General features: G+C 35.9%; 1 protein-coding gene across 23 annotated transcripts in view; it reads left to right on the top strand.

Annotated features, from left to right (window-relative positions):
* Positions 1–20,930, top strand: part of RBFOX1 (RNA binding fox-1 homolog 1) — a 541,423-nt gene that overhangs the window by 250,704 nt on the left and 269,789 nt on the right. For 20 of the 23 annotated variants that reach the window (XM_085514226.1, XM_085514212.1, XM_085514225.1 and 17 more), the window contains one exon: positions 16,742–16,783. The exons of the other annotated variants lie outside the window; for them this stretch is intronic. In XM_085514226.1, coding sequence (XP_085370352.1) covers positions 16,742–16,783 — 42 coding nt within the window. The remainder of the gene's footprint in view (positions 1–16,741; positions 16,784–20,930) is intronic. 23 annotated transcript variants of the gene reach the window in all.

The raw sequence follows: 20,930 nt of genomic DNA, 5'->3' as shown, positions 1-20,930 counted from the left end.
GGTAACAGCAGGGAGGCATCAGGCAAATATTGCAAATCAGTATTTTTCCCAGCATCCCAACATTAAATTCTCCCTCTCATTTTGGGGAGAGACTTTCCTGCAAATTCTTCTACACTTTGGATGAAGAGTAACTTTTTGAAAATAATGAGTATTGCAGTGTTGGCAAACTCTTAAAAATAAACTTATTAACATGTTTCCATGTCTCGTGAATGTGCTGGCATGCCTGCACAAGAAATAGCTGTGGTCTTGTGAAACCACTATGTTTCTTTGGAAGCAAAGTGCTTTCAAGTGCAGCATTCAGCTGCCAGAGCAGTCAGTGCTGAGGCCATCAACAGTGTCATTTCAAAAAGAATTTGTTCCAATGATGAATTTAGCAACTCTTTTGCTCTCTCATTTTTTCTTGTTAGATGAGTAATTCATAAACACTTTGTGACTTAGGCAGCAGGGTGCGAGGAGAAGTATCTGAGAAACCAGAAAATCTCTAGCCAGAAAGACAAATCCTTAGGCACAGCTATAAAACAAACAGATCAGTAGCACAGAGCCATAAGAATGTATTGACTGTGGCCCAAACTCATCAGAAGATTGATCAATCCAGCTGGCTTGCATTAATTGTGAAATAGAAGGAACGATGCAATCAATGATAGGCATGAAAGTGCAGCGGTAATGATGCCACATCTAGCTAATCCAATAATGGAGAACCTGATGTATAGCGTATTGGAATTCCACTGTTCAGGCCCTGTCACAATAAAGTATATCCTGCAATTATGGGGAAAAGTTAAGCAGGCAGAAGTTGAGCCAACCCAATCAGCCAGTGCCACGGTAGTTTTTCTGATTAAACTCTAAGGTTAGTGGCACTCAAACGCTGCAGCTTGTGTTCATTAATAAAATATCAACCTTTAATTAATGTGAAATTTTGTATTTGAATCAAAGGAAACTACGAAAACCTAGCAAATTAGGTATCATGCACATATATTAAATTTGAACAGTAAAAAAAATAATAAATGAATTAAACTGATCTCTCAGTTACAAGGAGGAAAGACCCTATGCTGACCTGAAAGCTTCTGGTTTCCCATTCTGGAAATCAATAAGACTTGATGCGGGCTCAAAGACATGGTGGGAAAAATAATATACTTAACAGACCATTAGAGAGCTGAAATTTAGTCACCTTCTGTAGCTGCCTATGGGTACTAATTCTAGTGTGCTCAGTGTATTGTGTTGGCTGGAGGAAGAGTTATGTTTGTAGAAAATAGCAGTCATGACCTGCAGCTGAAATTAGGAGTCATTGGTCATCTACCTAAATAAAAACTACCAATCAAACAATATTCTCTCCAAAATATTGCATTTTTCACATTAAGGAGCTTAAAGTTTTTCAGTTATTGTTAAAAGTATTGATTTTTCATAGCATTACTTTAGTAATGAAACCTGAATAATTAATAACTTACCCATTGTCATTTTGATTTAATGTTGGCATTGGCTTTACCTTTTGATCGGTGCGGAAGATGCTGCAAGATGGTGCTGAGCAGACAGGAGCACCTGGGAGGTGCATGCTTGGAACACAGGCTGTGCAGTGCTGTTCTCCCATGAGACAGAACCAGATGCTGAATTGCTACATGGGGTTGCTTTCTCCTGTACATAAAAGGGAAAATTCAGAGGAACAGTGGAGACAGGATTGTGTTGTCTTTCTTTCTTTAGCTCATCCCTTTTCAATAGCATTTCTTGACTTATTTCTTGTTGAAAGGAAATAACAGCTCTCAGAGCAGCTCAATGTTAGAATACAAAGCACTGCTTATGTGTGGTTTTGAGTGGTTCCAGAAAGGGAATTGGTTGGCTTCTTAACCACTGTGAAAGCACCTACACATACCTATAGACTCCTCTAATTCCAGTACTGAATATATATATATATATATACTAATAATACTTATTTGATTTAAGTATATGAAATTACTGCTTTTCTGATGCAAAAAATCCATGTATAAATTGAAGTTTTGATATTAATTAGTTCTTGGGGCCTTTTAATATTCACCATTTCTAAGTGGAAAAGTAAAAATGTGGAAATTTATTTTCATAAACAGAATAACTTTCCTGTGCTTGCTTTGTTTTTTGTGTTGTTTTTTTTTTTTGTTTTGTTGTTTTTTGTGTTTTTTTTTTTACTTGAAAGGAGTTGCTGTCAGAAAGGAGTTTGGGAACCATTGTCTAAGCAAATAACAAATAGACAAAAGGATTTGCATTCATGTATGTTAAATTAAATTGGTTACAATACCTACGACAGATTAGAAGCCCTACATGTCTTGGTTTAGCTTCCTTGATTCAGGAGCAGTCAGGTCCAGAAGAAGAATGGGTAGGAATGATGAGTACTTCCATGCCCTAGTGCAGAAAATCCAGCACTCTAAGTCTTCAGCTTGCATCATCTGTTTTAGATAGCAAGTATTTGTGCAGGGCTTTTATTTTCCTCTCTAATGTTTACATCTATGGGAGTTAAATGACAAAAGAAACCAAATCATTCCCATGGTTTCAGTGGGAAAGTAGAGAGAAAATTGAGAAGATGGTTTCTTGTAAGACTTCTAAATATTTCAAGATTTTTCAATATAATGTGATTAAGAATGATATTAGAAAGTAAATATTAAGTACACTTACATGAGTATTCAGCCTTCTTAAGTGAGCTGAAAGGAAAGGCTGTTAGAGTCTGTGGTCAGCCAAGCCGCGTGCTGCCTGTCACAGCAGGAAATTTAGCCATAAACTGACCTTGAAGACCTTGTCAGTTCTGTGTTTTTGTAAAGAATTTCCATGGAGTACTTTAGAATTTGAATGAAGTAATCAGGATACCATCCAGAGAAAGTCTGTCTGCTTGTGAAAACAGAAGAGTCGTAGTAGAAAAGGACCCCAGTGTTTCCCTGCACTGGAAAGTAGCAAGATTCAAGAACGCTTCTTATAAAACCTTTTGTTGAAAAGACTAAATATCCCCCAAAAACCCGCAGTCCCAAAGTACTGTATTGGTCTTTTGTATATTTTTGTTTCTCTTTAGAAAGAAAATAGAATCAATGTTCTTCATGTTTTTTTACTTAAAAATACTGCAATGTAACAACAACAACAAGAAAAAGTTGTAATACTTCCATAACTGGATCTTAACAGCAAATGCCTCTGTGAGAAATTAATGGTGCGATGTATAATTTCTAAACATATTTCTAATTGCATGAACTTGTAACACTTAGCTTTACATCTCCCCATCGCAAAAATGATTACTGAAGGAGTCCAGACTCTGTGGTGATACATAATTGCTTTGGAACACTCTTGTTTTTCTTGAGTCTTTGGTTTGTTTTTGTTTTTTTTTAGTTTTTTTACCACTAAGGAATTATTTCCATACCGGGAAATTGTATTCAAGTTATATTACAGCAGTAAATGAGATCTACTAAACCTTGTTTCTTTCTGGGATAATTAATTTCAAGCCAGCCTATTTTAAAGAAAGTACTGAGCAGTGTGTTTTATAATTGCTGGAAATCTGAACTAGCAATATTAGAATAGAAATATTGGATTTCTTTTCAAGTTTTGAGTAATCCCAGTAGACTTGCAAGCTGCTATGAATAACTCAGTGATGTCTAAGTAGAAGAGTTGAGGTGTTTTTCCCCCTCTCTTACAGATTAGAGCTGTTATTTGAGGCAAAAAGTCAACATTAAGGCAAATGAAGATACTTTGTTAGGACTGAAGTAGTAACTGATAGCCTGAAGACACTGACCAATAAGCTGACTGCAGCAATACATTTGTATGTATTTCTTCACTCAAAGAAGTAGCTAGATGCCACCAATCATTTGTGATATTAATATCCAAGTATATTCATAACGGAAGAACTTATGCAAATACTTTGCTTTCCTCCTAGCAGTTTAATGTAATTAAGGATGTATGTATTGCCTGCTTTATCTAGAAAATACTGTTTCAGCTTTCAGTGTCGGTGTCATTAACTTTTATGATTTCTACTGAATGCTCTTGAAGCATAAGACAGCAGGTAACCCTAAAAGATCTTACAGACTTCGAAGTACCTGAAGAATCCTAAGGTGCTAATGTTTTCCCCGAGAGATAGGGAGGGGTATTGATTAATCTATAATTAGCAGGGGCAAGATCATCCAAATACAGAAATCAGTGAGCTAATCGAAATGTCACAATGAGGGACTCTACTGAGATTGATTAACGTGATCTAGATTATTAAAGGGAGATCTTTTCCCCTCCCGTGATTTACCATGCTTGTCTTAAATTCAGACTCCTGAAAACAAGAAGATAAAGTACTCTTAACATTTTGAGAGCAGTAAAACTTGCCAGAATGCAATGTTTCTTTTATAGTCTAGGCAAAGTAGTATATTTATCTGACATTATAAATGGTTGTTGAGTGGCCATTCAGCATTTTTGCTGTTGAACAGCAGAATCACTCTGCTTTTGAAATTTAGGCTTTGTTTCTTAATCTCGCTGTATTATCTTCCATATTTATGGCTTTTCTGTGTAACTTATTTCTATTATGAGTTGTCTTTAAAATTGAACATAGGTGATTTGTGTATCTTTATCCACTGGTATAGTGTGTCTCCATACCATTTTACAACATGTGCGTGATTACATTTGTCTGGTGATCACAGTGGACAGACTTGGGTCTTTGTGAAATTGGTGTGGTAAACACCAGGAAGTCATCTCAAGATCATCAAAGACTTAAAACTTCCCAGGGTTTTTTAATTCATTTTTAACTGAAGGCCTGCAGGTGGCACTGCTTAGATGACCCAGATTTGGTCTTCTGAAGCACATAAATGAATCAGCCTATGAGTTCAGTTCACCAGCACGCATCAGCAGTGATGAGTACTCTAAATTTACAGAGAATGGACGAGTCTGCTTTTAATGTGCAAGCTGAGAGTGCTCATTAAGGGAGAAAAGAGGAAACTTCAAGCACCTAGTGCTAGGCTTAAAATCATTCCAGTGCCATTAGCATGCAGTATTTTATATCCCACATCAAATCAGTTCAGTTTCTGTAAGAAGAGGCGGGATGCCAGCAGTTCTTTCAGGAAACCACACACCAGTTTTAGGAAGGTTTCAACTATTTCATGCAGATCAGAGCTAAAGATTCCTAGCTTGATCACAGCTGACTACCAAGTTGAAGTAAGAATGGGAATTTCTCGCATGTCTGTGTTCCTCCCCTCCCACAAGCAACAGGCTACACCTGTAACTTTTACAACCTGGTTATTAAGCACTGTGAGGAGTAAAATGCATCCAGACATTAGAGAGAGACTCTATATTATAACCTTTATAAGAAGTCTGTCTTTTCTGCTGTCTGGGCCTTGGGCTTTGCATGATGATCTTTTCCAAAGATGGAATTATAACATATACAGCAAATATATTTATCTTAAATAATCAGAACTATCAATTAAAAGAGACTCACTGTTTTCCCCAGTCTCTGCAGAAATGTCAATTTTTTTCCTCATGGGAATGGATATTTAGGAAATGATGGCAAAGCTAGTGAAAATACTGAACTCAATCCTTGCCTTATTTCAAGTTCTACTCAATCCCTTTTCCACTATATTGGCTATGAGTTTTTGATGGGCTTTGAGCTAAATGGGATTTCTGTGTTGTGTGTGTGTGTGTGTGTGTGTGTGTGTGTAGCATTGCTTTATTTTTCGGTTGGTTTAGGTTCTTTTGGTGTTTTAGTTTTCCTTAAGACAGATGGTGGCAATGCTTTTCCCATACATTAAAACAAAACCCCCCAAAACCAGCTAGTAAGGTGATAGGAGAGACCAGACCAGCATTGCATGCCTATTTGCAGTGTTGCAAAATCTCCCTTGTTTTTTAGGAGGAGTTCGCAAATAAACTAACCATGCAGTTCTATCCCCACAAACTGTAAGAGTAAAATAAATAAATAAATAGCAAATAATTCAGATTTATGGCACACTGTAGATTCAGTACCTTTCTGTCCTGGCTTGCATACGTAAATCCAGACATGGCTTAAGAAAAAAAATACTGCGGTCTAAGAACTATAAAATACTAAGAGGAAATAAAATCAATGCTGGCCCAAGTCTTAGAATGCAAAACATAGAGACAAGCACGTGTGCACACACACTCTATAAAATCTTACAGAATTCTGCTTACTCAGAAGATTCAGCTCCAGGAGTCAAATAACTGAAAATGAGTGGAAGAAAAAAACAAGCAGTTTAATGGATGCCTGTGTTTTGTTGTTTTCCTAAAATCAAGGCATTTTTTTCCTTGCAGTAGAAGGCAGTCTCAGTACTACTGGATGCCCAGTGTGGGCAGATGAAAGTTATTTTTATTTCCTCTTTCCAGAGTTCTAAGCCACAAATCTCCTGCCTGCTGAATGCAAACACTTGAATTATGGTGTTTGGGAAATCAAGTGAAAGGCTTTGGGAAAAAAATAATAATACATTTCCATAATGTACTTTTAGTCTGGTTTTATTTACCAAAGAATACTGCATATTAATTTCAACAAATTATTGCAGCTTCCTGGAGTGCAGAGCATATACTGAGGAGAATGTATGCGTCGTCAGTCTGTGTCCCTAACCTGTCCAATTTATGTACAGTTGGGAAGTTTAGATTCTAGGTTTCCTGTTTCTTAGTAGAACAGAAATCTTCATGTATCAGACAGACACTGTGAGTGCAAAGACTGAGGAAATAAAGAAAATGGCAATGGTGTTTCATGGAAGATTCTGATATTTCAGAATAGATTTTGTCTTTATTTAGAGCAAAAGCAATGTTTAGAACACTGTAAAAATGGGCAGAGCTTTAGTATATGCCTGCTGTAATGCCACAGGATCTCACTGACTTGAGGTCTGCTCTAACACAGCTTGTTGGGATTGTTGCCTGTCGGCTCCGCGTGCTGGGAGCTTTAGCCAGGGGCCTGCATTGTAGGCACAGAAGGCTTAGCTCCTTGAAAAGCAGTGTGGAAATGTCTCGGTGACTGAAGGAAGGGAGAATTAGATAACAAAAAGCTCGTGGGATTTGTTGGGGTTACCGTGTTGAGCTCTCTCTGCAAAATTGTCCTGTGCTGTTTACTTTGCAATTCTAATGGCCAGACATCTTTTTCAGCACACTCATAGACAGCTCAAGGTGTGTAGCAATGACTGTTTGGTTGCTTACTTGGTGACTTCGCAGCTTTGCTGTCTCCGTGCCTTTGTTGATTTTGACCAAAGTCATCACTGTATGGGAGACTCTCATGCTATGCTTGCAGACACAAGGCAAAGGCTGTATTTTAACTAGCGGTGCTTAGTTCCTGCAAGACTCACTTCTTTGTCACAATGGACATTAAGTACTAGAAGTACTATTATTCAGATTCATTTGTCCACGACTGAAATTACAGTATATGTAAGCCCAAGTTGAAAGAAAATTTTTAAGTATCTTAACCTAATGGAAAATAATTAATGATTGTAATGACATGTGCTTTTTGAGACACATTAGGAATTTTTGTGTAAGTAATAGGAGGCAACTTTGTCTCAGAATATACCTAACAGGGATACAAAGGGCCTGAATACAAGACTGTGCAAAATTAGAAATCAAGCAATTGATATGATATACTGGCAAACGAGACAAGTAACCTAATGCAGAGAAGCATTAGCTACCCTTTTAATTGCTGCTTATCCTCTCTCCGTAAGTGAGGTAATTGATGTTTGACTCTCAGAATTGATCTCAGTGTTTCAGGTAGTTAGCAGAACAGAATAGCTTTTACATCATATAACACTAAAAATCGATGAATCACATAAACTAATCCCAGGCTTGAAAATCTGCTAAACTTGAAGACTAGCTGATTGAAAAATAATGAGGTTGTTTGGACCTTGATTTCACTAGACTAGATGGCGTTTAATCTGATGTAACAATGTAGAACAAAGACATTGTTCCTTTCTTTTATATTTCCAGTGCTTATATGTTCACATTATTATTCCCTCCTGTTTTTGTTTGTTTGTTTGTTTGTTTGACTTTTTTTTACCCTTTTGCATTTCTTTCATTTCTTTTTCTTGCACAGCCTTAGCTTTCACTTATAGTGATGCAGGATTGCAAGGTGTAAAAGAATTGTTTCTAATGTCTTACCATGCTATACTGAGTGCAAGGACTATACCATCGCACTGTGAGCGTTACATGCATGCAAATTGAAATGAAATGGACATTTTGCATTGCACTCTTCAGTTATTATTTTAGCCATGAATATTATAACATGATGTTGAATTTATTTATAGATATAGTAATTTGATTTATCCTGTGTTGCAACTTAAACACCAAATATATGTAGCAAAATGTTTTCCTCCTTTTGTATAGGGCTATAGATAGATATAAGCAAACTTGTAGGTAGAATTCCTTCTCCTTTCAATTTGGATTAAGATATGGCAGGACAGTGAAGAAATGTATTGCTATATGAAGAAGAAAATAGGTTATTTTTTATTGTAAAAAGATACGGTATTGAGATCTTTCATGTATATATAGCAAAAGATGTCTCTATCTCATAAACTCTGACCTGAAACTCTGTCAGCATAGTTCACCTTTGGGCAGCTCATCACAAAGTCTCAAAGAAATGTTGGCAGCAGCTCTTCCATGCATAACATTTGTATGCAGTGTATCATTAAAATTACCTCAGAATGTATAGATACAATAGAATCTTGAGCTGCAGTTTCAAGCTTGTTATCACGGAGGACACTGAAGAACATGACATATAGTTTGCAAAATGAGCATAGGTGTGCGTGCATGCACATGCCTATACATAAGTTTAAATATTTCCTTCTACTTCTCTATTTTTAGGGCAGTATGACTGTTACCTTAGTTTCATTAAAGGGTGAAAAATGTTTAACTTCTCCAGCTGCACCCAATTTTTGCCAATGACTGTTCATTTTCTTAAGAGAAAAGCAAAGAATATTTTAAATGAGACTTACTTGTCCAAGGTAACCTGAGTGAGAAGAATACACTTCCCTAATGGACGCCCTGATATGATAATCTCTAGATGTCCTTCATTACGAAGCGTCAAGGTTTTTTTTGTAGTTTTTTTATTTTTTTTTAGGAAGGCTTTAAAAATTCTTGGGAAAAAAGGTTTTGTTGCAGCAAGTTGTAACGCTGCCACTAAAAATATATTGCTGATTAAATTTTATTGACAGCCCTTGTAATGCATTCTTAGAAGCAGTAAATGCACTGAGTGAGTAATTATTGAATGCTAGACACTGCATCTTCTATACTTAGTTAAGCTGTTTAGGGAAGGAGATTAAGGCAGAATGCCCTTGCCTTCCCTGTGTAACTATTAGGTGTGGACATTGTGCAGAATAAAACACCTTTCTTTAGGATGCCAATACTACAAAGGTTGAAAGAAACTTTGGTTTTGTCCCTCGCTTTTTCACTTGAAAACTGAGGACAAACTGGGAGAAAAGATCAATATTTGTAAGGCCCACAAGATAGATTTCCACATGGAGGAAAATAATTTTGGTTCTTTTAAAAGAAGCCCTCCCAAGGACTGTTCCTATGTTGAGTATTCAGAGTTGCCTTGTATGTGAAAATAAATGCAAAATTTCTAAATCAAACCTTTAGGATGCTCAAAGTTTTGGGACACTTCTTATTGCTAATGATGAGCCATATTCAGCTGTGGTCCAACATTACTAATCTGGAGTAGTAACACCCATGTTTCTAACTTGTGAAGCTGTACAGTTTGCGGTGCTGGGAGGAAAACTGGAACATTGCTTTCCTCACCCCACAAAGGGATTCCTGTTCTTGTGCATGATGGCTCCTGGGGTGTAAGTCAGTAAGAGTAATGAATTGCAAAATAACACTTGGAGGTTGGACTTGAATCCTAGAGAAGTTCATGATTTGCAACAGCCGACATTGTTATGACATTTAATAGAAACATGAGAAATTTTAATTTGAGTATCCTTCTTGGTAATGGTATATGAGCTTAAATATAGCCAGTATTGTTATTAGATAGCTTCTGCTCTCTTAGTTCTCACTTACTGGCCTATTTTGTTCTCAGTACTACTATGTTTGGTGCAGCAATTTGTCATGGCTTTGTTTTCTTTGACATGAATGTTTCAGGGTAATCTACTATTAATTGCTGATAATTAAAGACATTACTTATTGTACTTACATTACTGTTTCTTACTAACATAGTGACAACTCAAATGTTGTTGGAAGTGATTCTGTAATAATCTTTAGGTCCAAGCAGGAGAAGTATTTACACAGTCTTGCCACATCTCTTTTGTACTCTGATCTGAAGTGTATCATCTGGATATCTGTGATCATTAAGTGCCAGGGACTGGAGTTACCTTCAGCTACAAGACTTGCTTTGCATTCTAAAGACATTCTTTACATTTCTAACTCTAAAATAACTCATCTCAGTATTGTTTCTTTGCAATTCTGCTGCTGTAAGTGAGAGAAAGATATTGCCTTTGGTGTGTAAGATTTATAGTACAGAGCAGAAAAAAAGCATTTTTACATTACTAGCATCAGCAGCTTTGAGAAGGGATGGGTTTGTGGCACCAGACATTTTACCTGTTTGTACAGCCTATCATTCTACTGAGCATGTAAGCAGGAAAAAAATATATCATAAAATGTGTTCCTTGTGACATTTGGTTTACAGCTCTTTAAAATCTGCCTGCAACAGAAATGCTTCCAGGAACTGTTAGTCCTATTGCAGAGCAGAGGTCAAGCACGTGCCAGGAAAGTGAGACCATTTTGAGTTTGGACACACAGGTCTTTTCTTTGTGGGACTCATTCAAAAGATACAAAAGCAAAGCAAAACAGAGAACTTTTGTTCTTGGATATAATTATAAAGCATCAGTGATGCTAGTGTGTGAAGTTATTTCTCTAAACTTCATGAAGGCGCAATTCCTCCATGCCTTTGGTACACTTTAGGAAAAGAACATCACCTAAGGGGTCCGCTGTTTGATGAATGAGTGCAGTAAAGGCAGCCTCTGCTTCACAAAAAAGATTTATTACAGAACAAGCTGATAAATGTGACAAAGGGTACAATACTGGTGTTTTGATTTGTGTGGTTTTTGAGTGATCACGGAACCTACCATTGCATTTAATGTAGAAAATAGAAAGGATAATTTAAAATACATTGATGACATTTAGAGGCCTACTTCCTTCTGAAAATCAGTGTGGATTCTAGTGATTAATTTGCATCTTTCATTTGTATCCTTGCAATTCTCTCCCAAGATGTAAAGACAAGTTGTGCAGATATGTTTCATAAATAATGAAGCCATCCGCCAAAAATTCAGGTGGAGTGATGCATGAAAGCTGACTGTCCTAGTGAATTCACTTCATGCTGTTCACATTTTTATTTCTTTTTATTATTCTTTCAATCAGAATTTATTGACAAGAATGTCAATATAAAGTAACTGTAAATATATAAGCATGGACTATACTTATTAAATCTCAGTTAAAGGAATTGTTGAATGCCAACTGTAGTTAATGTTGAAAATTCGTAGGATTTCCTATTTTATTTGCAGATGAATAAAATAAGTTTTCCTAATAAATCTGTTGAAGACTAATATATTAGGTTAATAGTCCAGAATAGCAATATGTTTTGATAAAAGCTGTGTTTCGGTGGGTTTTTTTTGTTATTTGTCAAGCATAAACAACGGAATGATGGTGACTTGTTTTTATCAGCGCACAGGCACAGCAGGTAACCTTCCAGATGTTTACTGATGACACACAGGTGATACCTGCTGAGGCAGTTTGTAGCATAACTGGCTGAACATCCATGACCACGTGCACTGATACCTTATTTTCAGCCTTCTCTTCCTTTGAAGAATTTTTCCAGGATGTTATATGTATTCGGTATACATAATTGGCACCTGAACAGGCTGGTATTCATTTTTTTCTGATTTAAATATAGAAATTTATTGTATGGAAAAACAGATTTACTTCATTTCATTATGTGTTCTCAGTCATTGTCTCTGTTACTTTTTAAAAAGAATATAAGAAATAGCATATCATAGCATTCATTTCAAAAGCAGTTAGCAATACCTGATACTTAGATATTAATTAATGTGTCTGACTTCATTTTGTATTTACACTACCTTCAGAGTTTATCGCTTAATAGGTATTCATGCCACAAACTGCATTAATTTTTCCACGCAGAGATTTAACATCCATTTCCCCAAAGTTACAAGATTTTACAAGAATAAATTCTGGTATTAACTGTATGCTCGTGATGCAAGAAAATGATTTATGCAGCAGTAAACAGTGTAATACATGTAATGAGCAGGTCTTGGTCTGGTAGTGTTTGCATTCGAAGATAACATACTTTATGCTGATTATTTCTTTAGCATCACAGTATTTTCAATTATGTTCTTTGCAGTGTCCATTTATTCTTTTAATACAGTGTCTTTGCCTTCTGATTATTCCTTATAACACAGACCGTGCTATGCAGGGAAATTAAAGTATACTGTAGCTGCTTTTTGTGTACCAAAGAAGTATTTATTTGAATACTAAATATAGATGAAGTTTCTCATGGGGTTGTTCTTTAACATACATGTGCAGAATTTAATTTTGAGGATTTTTACCACACAAGCTTTTTTTCTAGAATTATACTTGCAAAAATATTTTTAGAGACTTCTTTTTTTTGCCGTTTTTTAATGAAACTGTACTGCAGGGAAGTTTCCAATTGAAGGGCAGCAGTGTGTTAGCATTCAAGGGATAGTCGCGTAGTCATGTTATGTAGAAGCGAAGTAGACGTAAACCAGTTTTTCTCCTAGTGGTCCATTTCACAAAAGGCACAACAGAGACTCATGGTTCCCACCCTTCTTAGAAACATCAGGGAAATGGTTTTGCAGTGGGATACAGTGGGGGAACGGCTGCCATGCTGGCTGATGTTGTGCCATGTTGCAGGTTTTGTGCTTACAGGGGTCTCAGAAAATGAAGAGCTTCCCAGCTTTGTTGCAGTACTGCAAGTTTTTGTGTATGGAATCGGGAAGCGAAAGGCAAATTCAGTGACCCAGGTCTCTGTGTGACCTGCAGCACCTTTTGGGAGTACAACTGTTTAAAAACAGCAAAGCAAACAAACAGAAGCCAAGGTAGATTTCCAGGTATGTGTTGGTCAATTGCTATAGATGATCTTAAAACAACAAACAAACAAAAAAATGTGTCTTAGCCCAAGGCCAAGAAAAGATGAAAATTGGATTTGGGGTAACCTCAACTGTTTAAAAGAGTAAATATGATACAGGGAAATAATTACCTACACACTGATTGAATGCAGCAACAATTTTTAGAGTGTTTCTGATTTATTTTTGGAGATTTTATATTTTTATTTTATTTTCCCTTCAGTACAGTTCTCCTGTTTTGGAATCTTTTGCTAGCTGAGGATAAGAAGAAATAGAAAGGAAGAAGCAAATAAAACCGTAGATTATTTTTTATGGAAGATGAGATTGTTCCCATTTGCATTTACAGCTTTACAAGGATTGTAGCATGATGCTTCTCTTTTTTTTTCTTTTTTTTTTTTCCTTCTTTTCTTTTTTCTTTTCTTTCTTTTTTTGATGGAAATGCTTAATCTGAGCTCAATGGGCCATAATAATTGCCTGTTTCTTCCAGTAGGAAAGAAAACCCTTTTGTATACGATGCTTGAAGCCTTAACTGTGCTTAGTATTACACACAGAACTGTAGACATTTCTTCACCCAGATATATTTATAACAGCAGCATTACTCGATATACAATACGAAACCAAGGGCATTTGAGAATAAATCAGTCCCTCTAGCTACTGCTACAGCACAATAACTGATGGTTGTAATAAAATCCCTTGAAATTAAAATTCCATGCATGCAAAGGCACATACCTTGCCAAGAGAAACCCAAAGATCCGTGTTCTGGAAAAATTTGCATATGCACAGACGTACACACTTTTTACCCAGTTGTTATAGAAATTCAATGTGTACAAAAAATCTTCAGGCTCTCAGCACTGCAGCAACTTATTAGCCTCTTCAACAGGGAATATATGGGGGTCTTCAGGAGTGATACACAGGAAAAATGTAAGCTGCTGATGGAAGAGGAAGCTTCCTTGAGTAAGCAAATGGTGATTTATGTCTGAGATACTGTTAATGTTGTTGTCAGTCACAAAGAAAAAGCTCTCCAAACCCCTATTCCACTTTATGTTGTCCTGCATTTATGCATTTTCTGATATTTTTAATAAGTTATTTGCTTAGGCATTACTTCATGGAACTCTGAGGTCTTCAGATAGATGTTTCTTCATTTGTATTTTGGGTTTTCATATGAATGAGCAAGAAGTCATTTTATATAAATACACAGTATTTTTATGTGTTAATGTAAAGGTATGTACTCTTTCTGGTCAGAGAGTGGTTCTCCTGCAACTCTGTTTCTTTTGAATTCTTTAGGGAAATAAGATGATGAAGAGAAAATTATTAACAGAAAGAGTGATAAGTCATTGGAACTAGTTCTATAGTGTCTGGATTTGCATATCTTTGTGAGGAGTAGATGACTTAAAAAAAAACACTTGTAAAAGATCTCAGTTCTCCCATCTGCTCCTGTTACTTGAAGAGAACAAAACATACTTCCCCATCCTATTCATGTTCACAAATTCACAAGAGAATCACACCAGCAGGTTGCAGACAATTTCCGAAAGGTCTATTTTGTTGAAAATGGAAGTACCTCATAGCATGAGTTTTATAAGACAGTGGTCTTATAAAATGGTGTTGAACTATTGTTCAAGTTCTTTAAAAGTTTTTCTTTGATAAAATCCTTTGAAGAGAATCAATATTTTGGGCATTCTTTCTCTAAACTGTGGTACGTGAGAGCTTGACATAATGACATTCATCGTATTGACCAGGCTCTTCACGCAGTTTTGAACTAAATGAAATAAATAGTTCATTGCATATGGTTCAATTCAGAGATTTAATGAATTAAATTTAGGGCTGACAAGCTATCTATTTAAAATTGCAGGATGTACTCAAGATTTATTTCAAAGGTATCTTGATCATTAATTAAATATGTTATGGCTTTCCGTTCCTTTGGTTTTTCTGTTCAGGTTTACATACTATAAATGCATTATTTATGTTTCCCCTTAAGTGCTCAGTACTGCCAGGATGCTACTTTTAAACTGGCACACATAGAGTAAATAAATAAATAAATTTTAAAAAAGATGTTTTTTTGTGCGTGTTATCTTATTATTTACTTCAATTTCTTTTAGAAAGCTTGGATGTGGTGATAGACTATGAGGCCAAGTATATTTTAAAATACAACCCTCTCACTCGTATAAAGTCTCTTTGTTTTAAAATAATTGGTTGCTTTTGTTCTCTTTATTTTCTTGCAGTTGCATGTAAGACATGGTCTCTTTCTCCTGACTTGCTCATATTTAATCTCGTTGTCTTTTCTGCCCCATATTGTATACTCACACCTTTCATAAATAATTCATTTCAGTCCTGTATAATACTGTTCTATTCTCTGTGGCTTTGGATATTTGTCAATTTTATGTTTAAAGGTTCCATCATTCAAAACAACAGCAGTAATGACTAATGAGAACAGTTAATTACTGCTTAAATATTCAATAACTATAACCCTTGTGCCGTTCTACAAATGTTTGATCTATCTATTTGTTGTAATGCTTCTGGTTTGTATAGAGAAGATTTCCCTTATCATTTGTTTGTTAGAACTTATCCTTCTGTGCTGAAAGGACTGAGAGTTTTATTCTAAGTTACCTGACTTTGGCTGAGAAATTCAGCTTCTTGTCATCACCATGGAGTAAAAATGTCTCGTTCAAATGGGTATTGTTCCATTTTCTAAGTGAAAAGCAGTGGAAAGCATACTCTGAACACCCAAAAATATCCTTAGAAAAATATAGCATCTCATTTCTTTTTCATGTTTTGTGAATTATGTTTGTCATGTGCCTTAATTACAAAAATGATGATTACACTTTCAAAGTTAATGACACTCAGTAACAACAATTACTGTATTCTGAAATGATTTAATGAAACAAATCAAAACAACCAACCAACCAAAACCTCTCACTAGAGACTGGCGGTTCAATAACATCACACCTTTCTGAGCACAACTTCTGGGGCTTGAGGTGTGCCCATGGCAGAGTTTCTTTAGAAGTTGTGATGATAGAAAGAAAGTTGGAAATGAGCACTGTAGTGCTACTGCTCAGTTTCTTTGAACTCTTTTTCTAGACAAGTTGCTGCTTTCTTTTTGGCAACGTAATCACCTCACAAATTGTGCTGCCACTGACTTGTATCTAATGGTAATTGGTAGCGAGGTGGTTAATTGTTAATTAGTAGTTGTTCAGCAACTAAATCACATGCTGAAATGTTTCCTGTAGATGTAGCAGTTCCTAAAAGACAGCAGTATGGAGGTAAAAATGCATTGGAATCCAGTCTTCTTTAAGGTTATTCTTGTACCAGGTCAGAGCTGGAAGTTGTCATTTCATTTGTTCTTGAAGTTGTTATATCTTTGTATCTTAAAACTGTGAATATGTCATAGTATCTTAGTAGTGGGATACTCCAAAATATAGCAAAGATCTCTTATAGAAAAAGAAGAAAAGGAAAGCTTTTCTCCAAACTGGACTCTCGCTGAGATCTTTAAATAATATTCATATAATTGAATTTCAAAAGCACATTTATAATTCAGTGTGGTAGGCTGTGGTGTTATTTATTTTGACCCTCGTAAAATAAAATAATAATTGAAAAAAAAAAAGTGTTTTCCTGAAGGAGTGATTCTGTACAGACCTAGCAGCTTTGTTGTTGCAAGAATGCCATGCTTTCAAAGCTTTTCTCTTTTTTTCCTTCTGCAGAGTTCAAATCAACAGATGAGTTGTGAAAGAGAACAACTAAGGGTAAGTGCAACAACATGCACAATTTCTTTAAAACAGTAAGCAGAATCTAGTTTCTACTATTTTATTACCATAATGATGGACTGCTTTTTATTTCTATAATTTAAGAATTTAACATATTTAGCTCAGTTTATTTCTTGCTTGTTGTTAAATGTTGTAAATATCTTGGTGTTAAGCAGCTACAGTAGATACAGGGTTATTTCCATAACTTACCTAGAATTGGTAGTAAATACCTCTTTATGGGAACTTGCTTCACACTCAGCATGAAGATTTAGTAGTGATAAAGGTCACCCCATTCCTCAGACTGTCTCAGAAAAGCAAATGCTATCCATTTGGTTGTTTATGATATCTGTGCTTTCAGATACAAATTAATGCTATGAATACGCGGGAACTAGAAAAAAAGGTTTGAGTTTTTTGTGCGTGTATTGGTTGCATAAACAGGGTAGATTTCCTTAATCCAGGTTGTGAGTCTTTATTTTTCTCTTCCCCACCCTTCCCTTTTAAAAGTGATGGTTTAAACAAGCCTCATTCCCTGTTTCCATTAAGTTCTACAAATGCTCCGTATTTCTGCAGATGTTTTTTTCATCACATGTATTTACTTATGCAGTAATAGTGTTTGTTTGTAAAGACATGAGTTGGTTTTTTTTAACAGAGGCTTTGGAGTGGGAAGCTTTTGTGTCATCTAAAGAGTTATTTAGCGGAGCTACATTTACTAAGACCATTTGATTAGCATTTTGAAATCCTGTGTTCAAGTTGAGAAGAAGTGGTGGGACTGAAGGAAGTGTGCACTCAGTTTTTATAATTGAAAAACCAGTTTTGGAAATAGAAAAAGTAACGTCTCTTGTTTGTAATTTACTTAGCATTGGCAGTGCCTGCATGATCTGCTAGCATAAGGAGTGTACTGTAGTTATAAAGTAAGTTGTACAGTGTTCTTAAACATTTATCCATTCACTACATTCATCAACACACCTAAATTCTTGAACTGATCTTCTCCATGTTCACAGTATGATTGCTGTTAAACATATTATGCAAAAATGATATGTTACAGCCTTGTTCTTGGTTCTTTTCTTTCTGCTCTGTAACTGCAGTGCTGTTGTGCTGAAGGTGGAGTGGAGAAGCTTTGTTTTATCAGCAGTAATGTCTCAGTAGAGCAGCTGTCAAAGTTAAAGCACTGCTGTAGAATTGGAAGGGCAGTCTTTAAGAGGTGGTCGTGCCACAAGAACAAGGAATGTTTTTATTTGTTTTTATTATGGTTTCTTCTTTAAATGAAGAAGAAAACACACTTTGAAATAGAAGGGAAGAAAGTATTCAACTGTTTGTTTGACTTAATGTGTGACTTTGTAATTTATGAATGAAATGTGTTGTGGTAAGAGGTTAATGTGTCTTTCTATTCCACTGTTACCCATTACATCTACTTGCAGTCAGCTTGTGGCTCATGGTGCCTTTGTGTCGCGTGAAGATGTGCCTCTTCCTGACACATGAGGAACTTAGTAGGTTAGAAATGTGCTTTGTAATTTTCCATAAGATTATGTGTGGACCTTTCCCCCAGTGCTGCTGCATGTCCCTGTTACATGGCAGACATCACTTAGACACAGCTCTTCCCAAGGCTGGGAGCCATGTGAGCAGCGAACTGCCTCATGGTGTCAGAGCCTGCAGCCACTCTACTAGAATAAAGCATTTACTGAAATGAAAATGTTATTCATATTAGAGCCTTTAGATATTAACAATGAATGGCAATTCTGATTATAAAGTATGTGTACTTTAACTTTTTTCAGCTTTGAAGCTAGTCTTTATGCGTTGTACTTGTATATTTTCAGTGGTACTCATCTAACCTGTACACAGGCTGCAATGAGAAGCTATGGGATTTGTCTCTTTAAAACAGCTGGGGTGGTTTAAAGGGGAACCGAACAATTAGTATCACTCTCTCCAACTCTATCTGCATGCTGCTCTTTGCATTTTCTTTAAAGAAAGTAACAATACCGCTTAGTCCCCCCCTGGTTCTGTTTTCTGCTCTCTGATCCTTGTTATAAATCCCTTTCTATACAGTTACACCCTATCCTCCTCCCTGACTCTTTCCTTCTTTCTTATTGTAAGTTGCTGTGTGGAGCTTAATGTAATTGTCATTCTGGAGCACTGTATATGACCTCTATAAACTCGGACCTCACAGTATGCTCAGAATACTTTTAAAATACTTTTGTTCTAATCATCTGGGCTAAAAACAGTCTTTAAAACATGAACAAGACAGTCTTAGAGACTTATTCAAGTCTATTCAAGAAAACTAGAATGCTCAACTTAGGTGGAAATAAGCTGCAGTTCACAATGGTGAAAAAAGCATGGTGACAGCCTCAGAAATCTGAACCTTGTTGTTTTGACTTCAGATTATTATTTTTATCATGACAGAATGGCATTATTTGAACTTGTAAAGTAGCTTAAACTTTGCTGAGTGTTACCGAATTGTCCTTTAAGCATTCATTATTTTGCATGCTCAACTCAACATAATTGTTTAAATTGAACTGTGTATTTGCATGCATGTTTTTCTGTATATATAAATGGATGTGTTTGGTCCTTATGCAGCAATATTTGAAGAACACTTCTAAGGTGGGCAAAGAACAATTTTAAATTCTAATACTAGAAGGCTTTTTAAATGTTCCTGTGAAAATCAATGAAGTCTGATGTAAAATGGTGTTATTAACTCCCATGATCTGAAATTTTAAATGACCCAGTTGTTGCTCTGATTAACAGCTTCTTTCACAGATGCTTATTATCAGGATGCATTATGTGTTGTCAGTGTTCCTTCTCTGGCCTGGGGTGTGTGAAGCTCAGGATCCTACTAACACCTCATAGTTAATATCAGCTTATATTTGAAGTAGTATGCTGATTTTCAGGGAGGTAAACAGAATTTTTGCATTCAATACTGTTTTCTTTGCCTTGCCTTTTGTACCGTACATACAATAAGCTCCAAACCAAAACTGTATGGAAGTCTTGCCTAGGTAGAGAGAAAATGAAAGCAAATCTGCTTATGTCCAGTTTCATTTTTAAGCAACCTCAATCCTTCAGTATTTAACTTTCTTTTTGTTCAATATATTAATGCATCAGTCCATATTTATGTTGCTGTGATGAGCCTAGCTGTGTAGATTGATTTTGACAGAAACTTTACAGAGAAACTTTTTAAAGCTCACTGTTGTGGTATTAGTATTCTCTCATGATTTTATGTACTATGTTCCTCTGCTGCACTAAGAAAGTAAGCTGTGAGCCAGCTGACAGATGCTCATTTTTTTAATGAGTCTTAGCTGGGGGAAGAAGGAAATAAAAAACAACTGGAGAAGGGAATCAGGTGGAGAGTGGTTTGTGAAGGTGTTATTTATGAGCACTCGTTGAAGTAATTTCCTATGCTGATAACAAAGCAAAAGTGATGCTGATGATAGCCAAAGAACCCATGTTTTTAGATAGGACAGTGCTGGATTTTGTATGCTGCTAGGTTATACTGCCTGCTGGATATCTATCCTTTTGTACTCATATATTGAGTAACTAACTGAGTGAATAGATTGTTGGGGGAACAAGACAAGCATTGAAAATACTATATTAAATGAGTAAAGAATAATTTACATCAACAATCCAAATGATATAGTGTTATGAAGACATATATTCATTGGGCCATATTGACTTCTTGAACCAATATTGTTTAAAGTAGAGAGAATGAAGGAATATTGATTGTAATATGGCTATTGTGTATTGATGGTAATATTCTTTTTATGTTCTGTGAAGTCCTTGCACATCTTACCTGCTTAAACTAGTCACATTTACTTCTCTGACCAAATTAATAATGTTTTTTTTTAAGCATTTGCCAAATGCAAATGCAAAACTGCATGATTAAGTTAATCCCACAGAAAGAAATGGACATGCACTCAAAATTAGTAAGTGTGCATATGCCTACAGATGTGAACATCTATGTTATGTCTGGAATATAGATTAAGAATGCAATCATACAGACAATGACACAATCACAAGACAGAGTGAATGCATCTCAGTGCCTATACAAAGTGTAGATTCTCAACCACTGATACACCAGCATTTTAAAAGGACTGTATACCTGTTCTTGGCTCCTTGAAATTTTTTTTGAGTTAAGAAAACCTGGACAGTAATTGTGTTC

The sequence above is a fragment of the Coturnix japonica genome, chromosome 13 (assembly GCF_054131305.1).
Source record: "Coturnix japonica strain WE chromosome 13, WE-NBRP24, whole genome shotgun sequence".
Lineage (NCBI taxonomy): Eukaryota > Metazoa > Chordata > Aves > Galliformes > Phasianidae > Coturnix > Coturnix japonica.
This window is presented reverse-complemented; position numbering and strand designations above follow the sequence as displayed.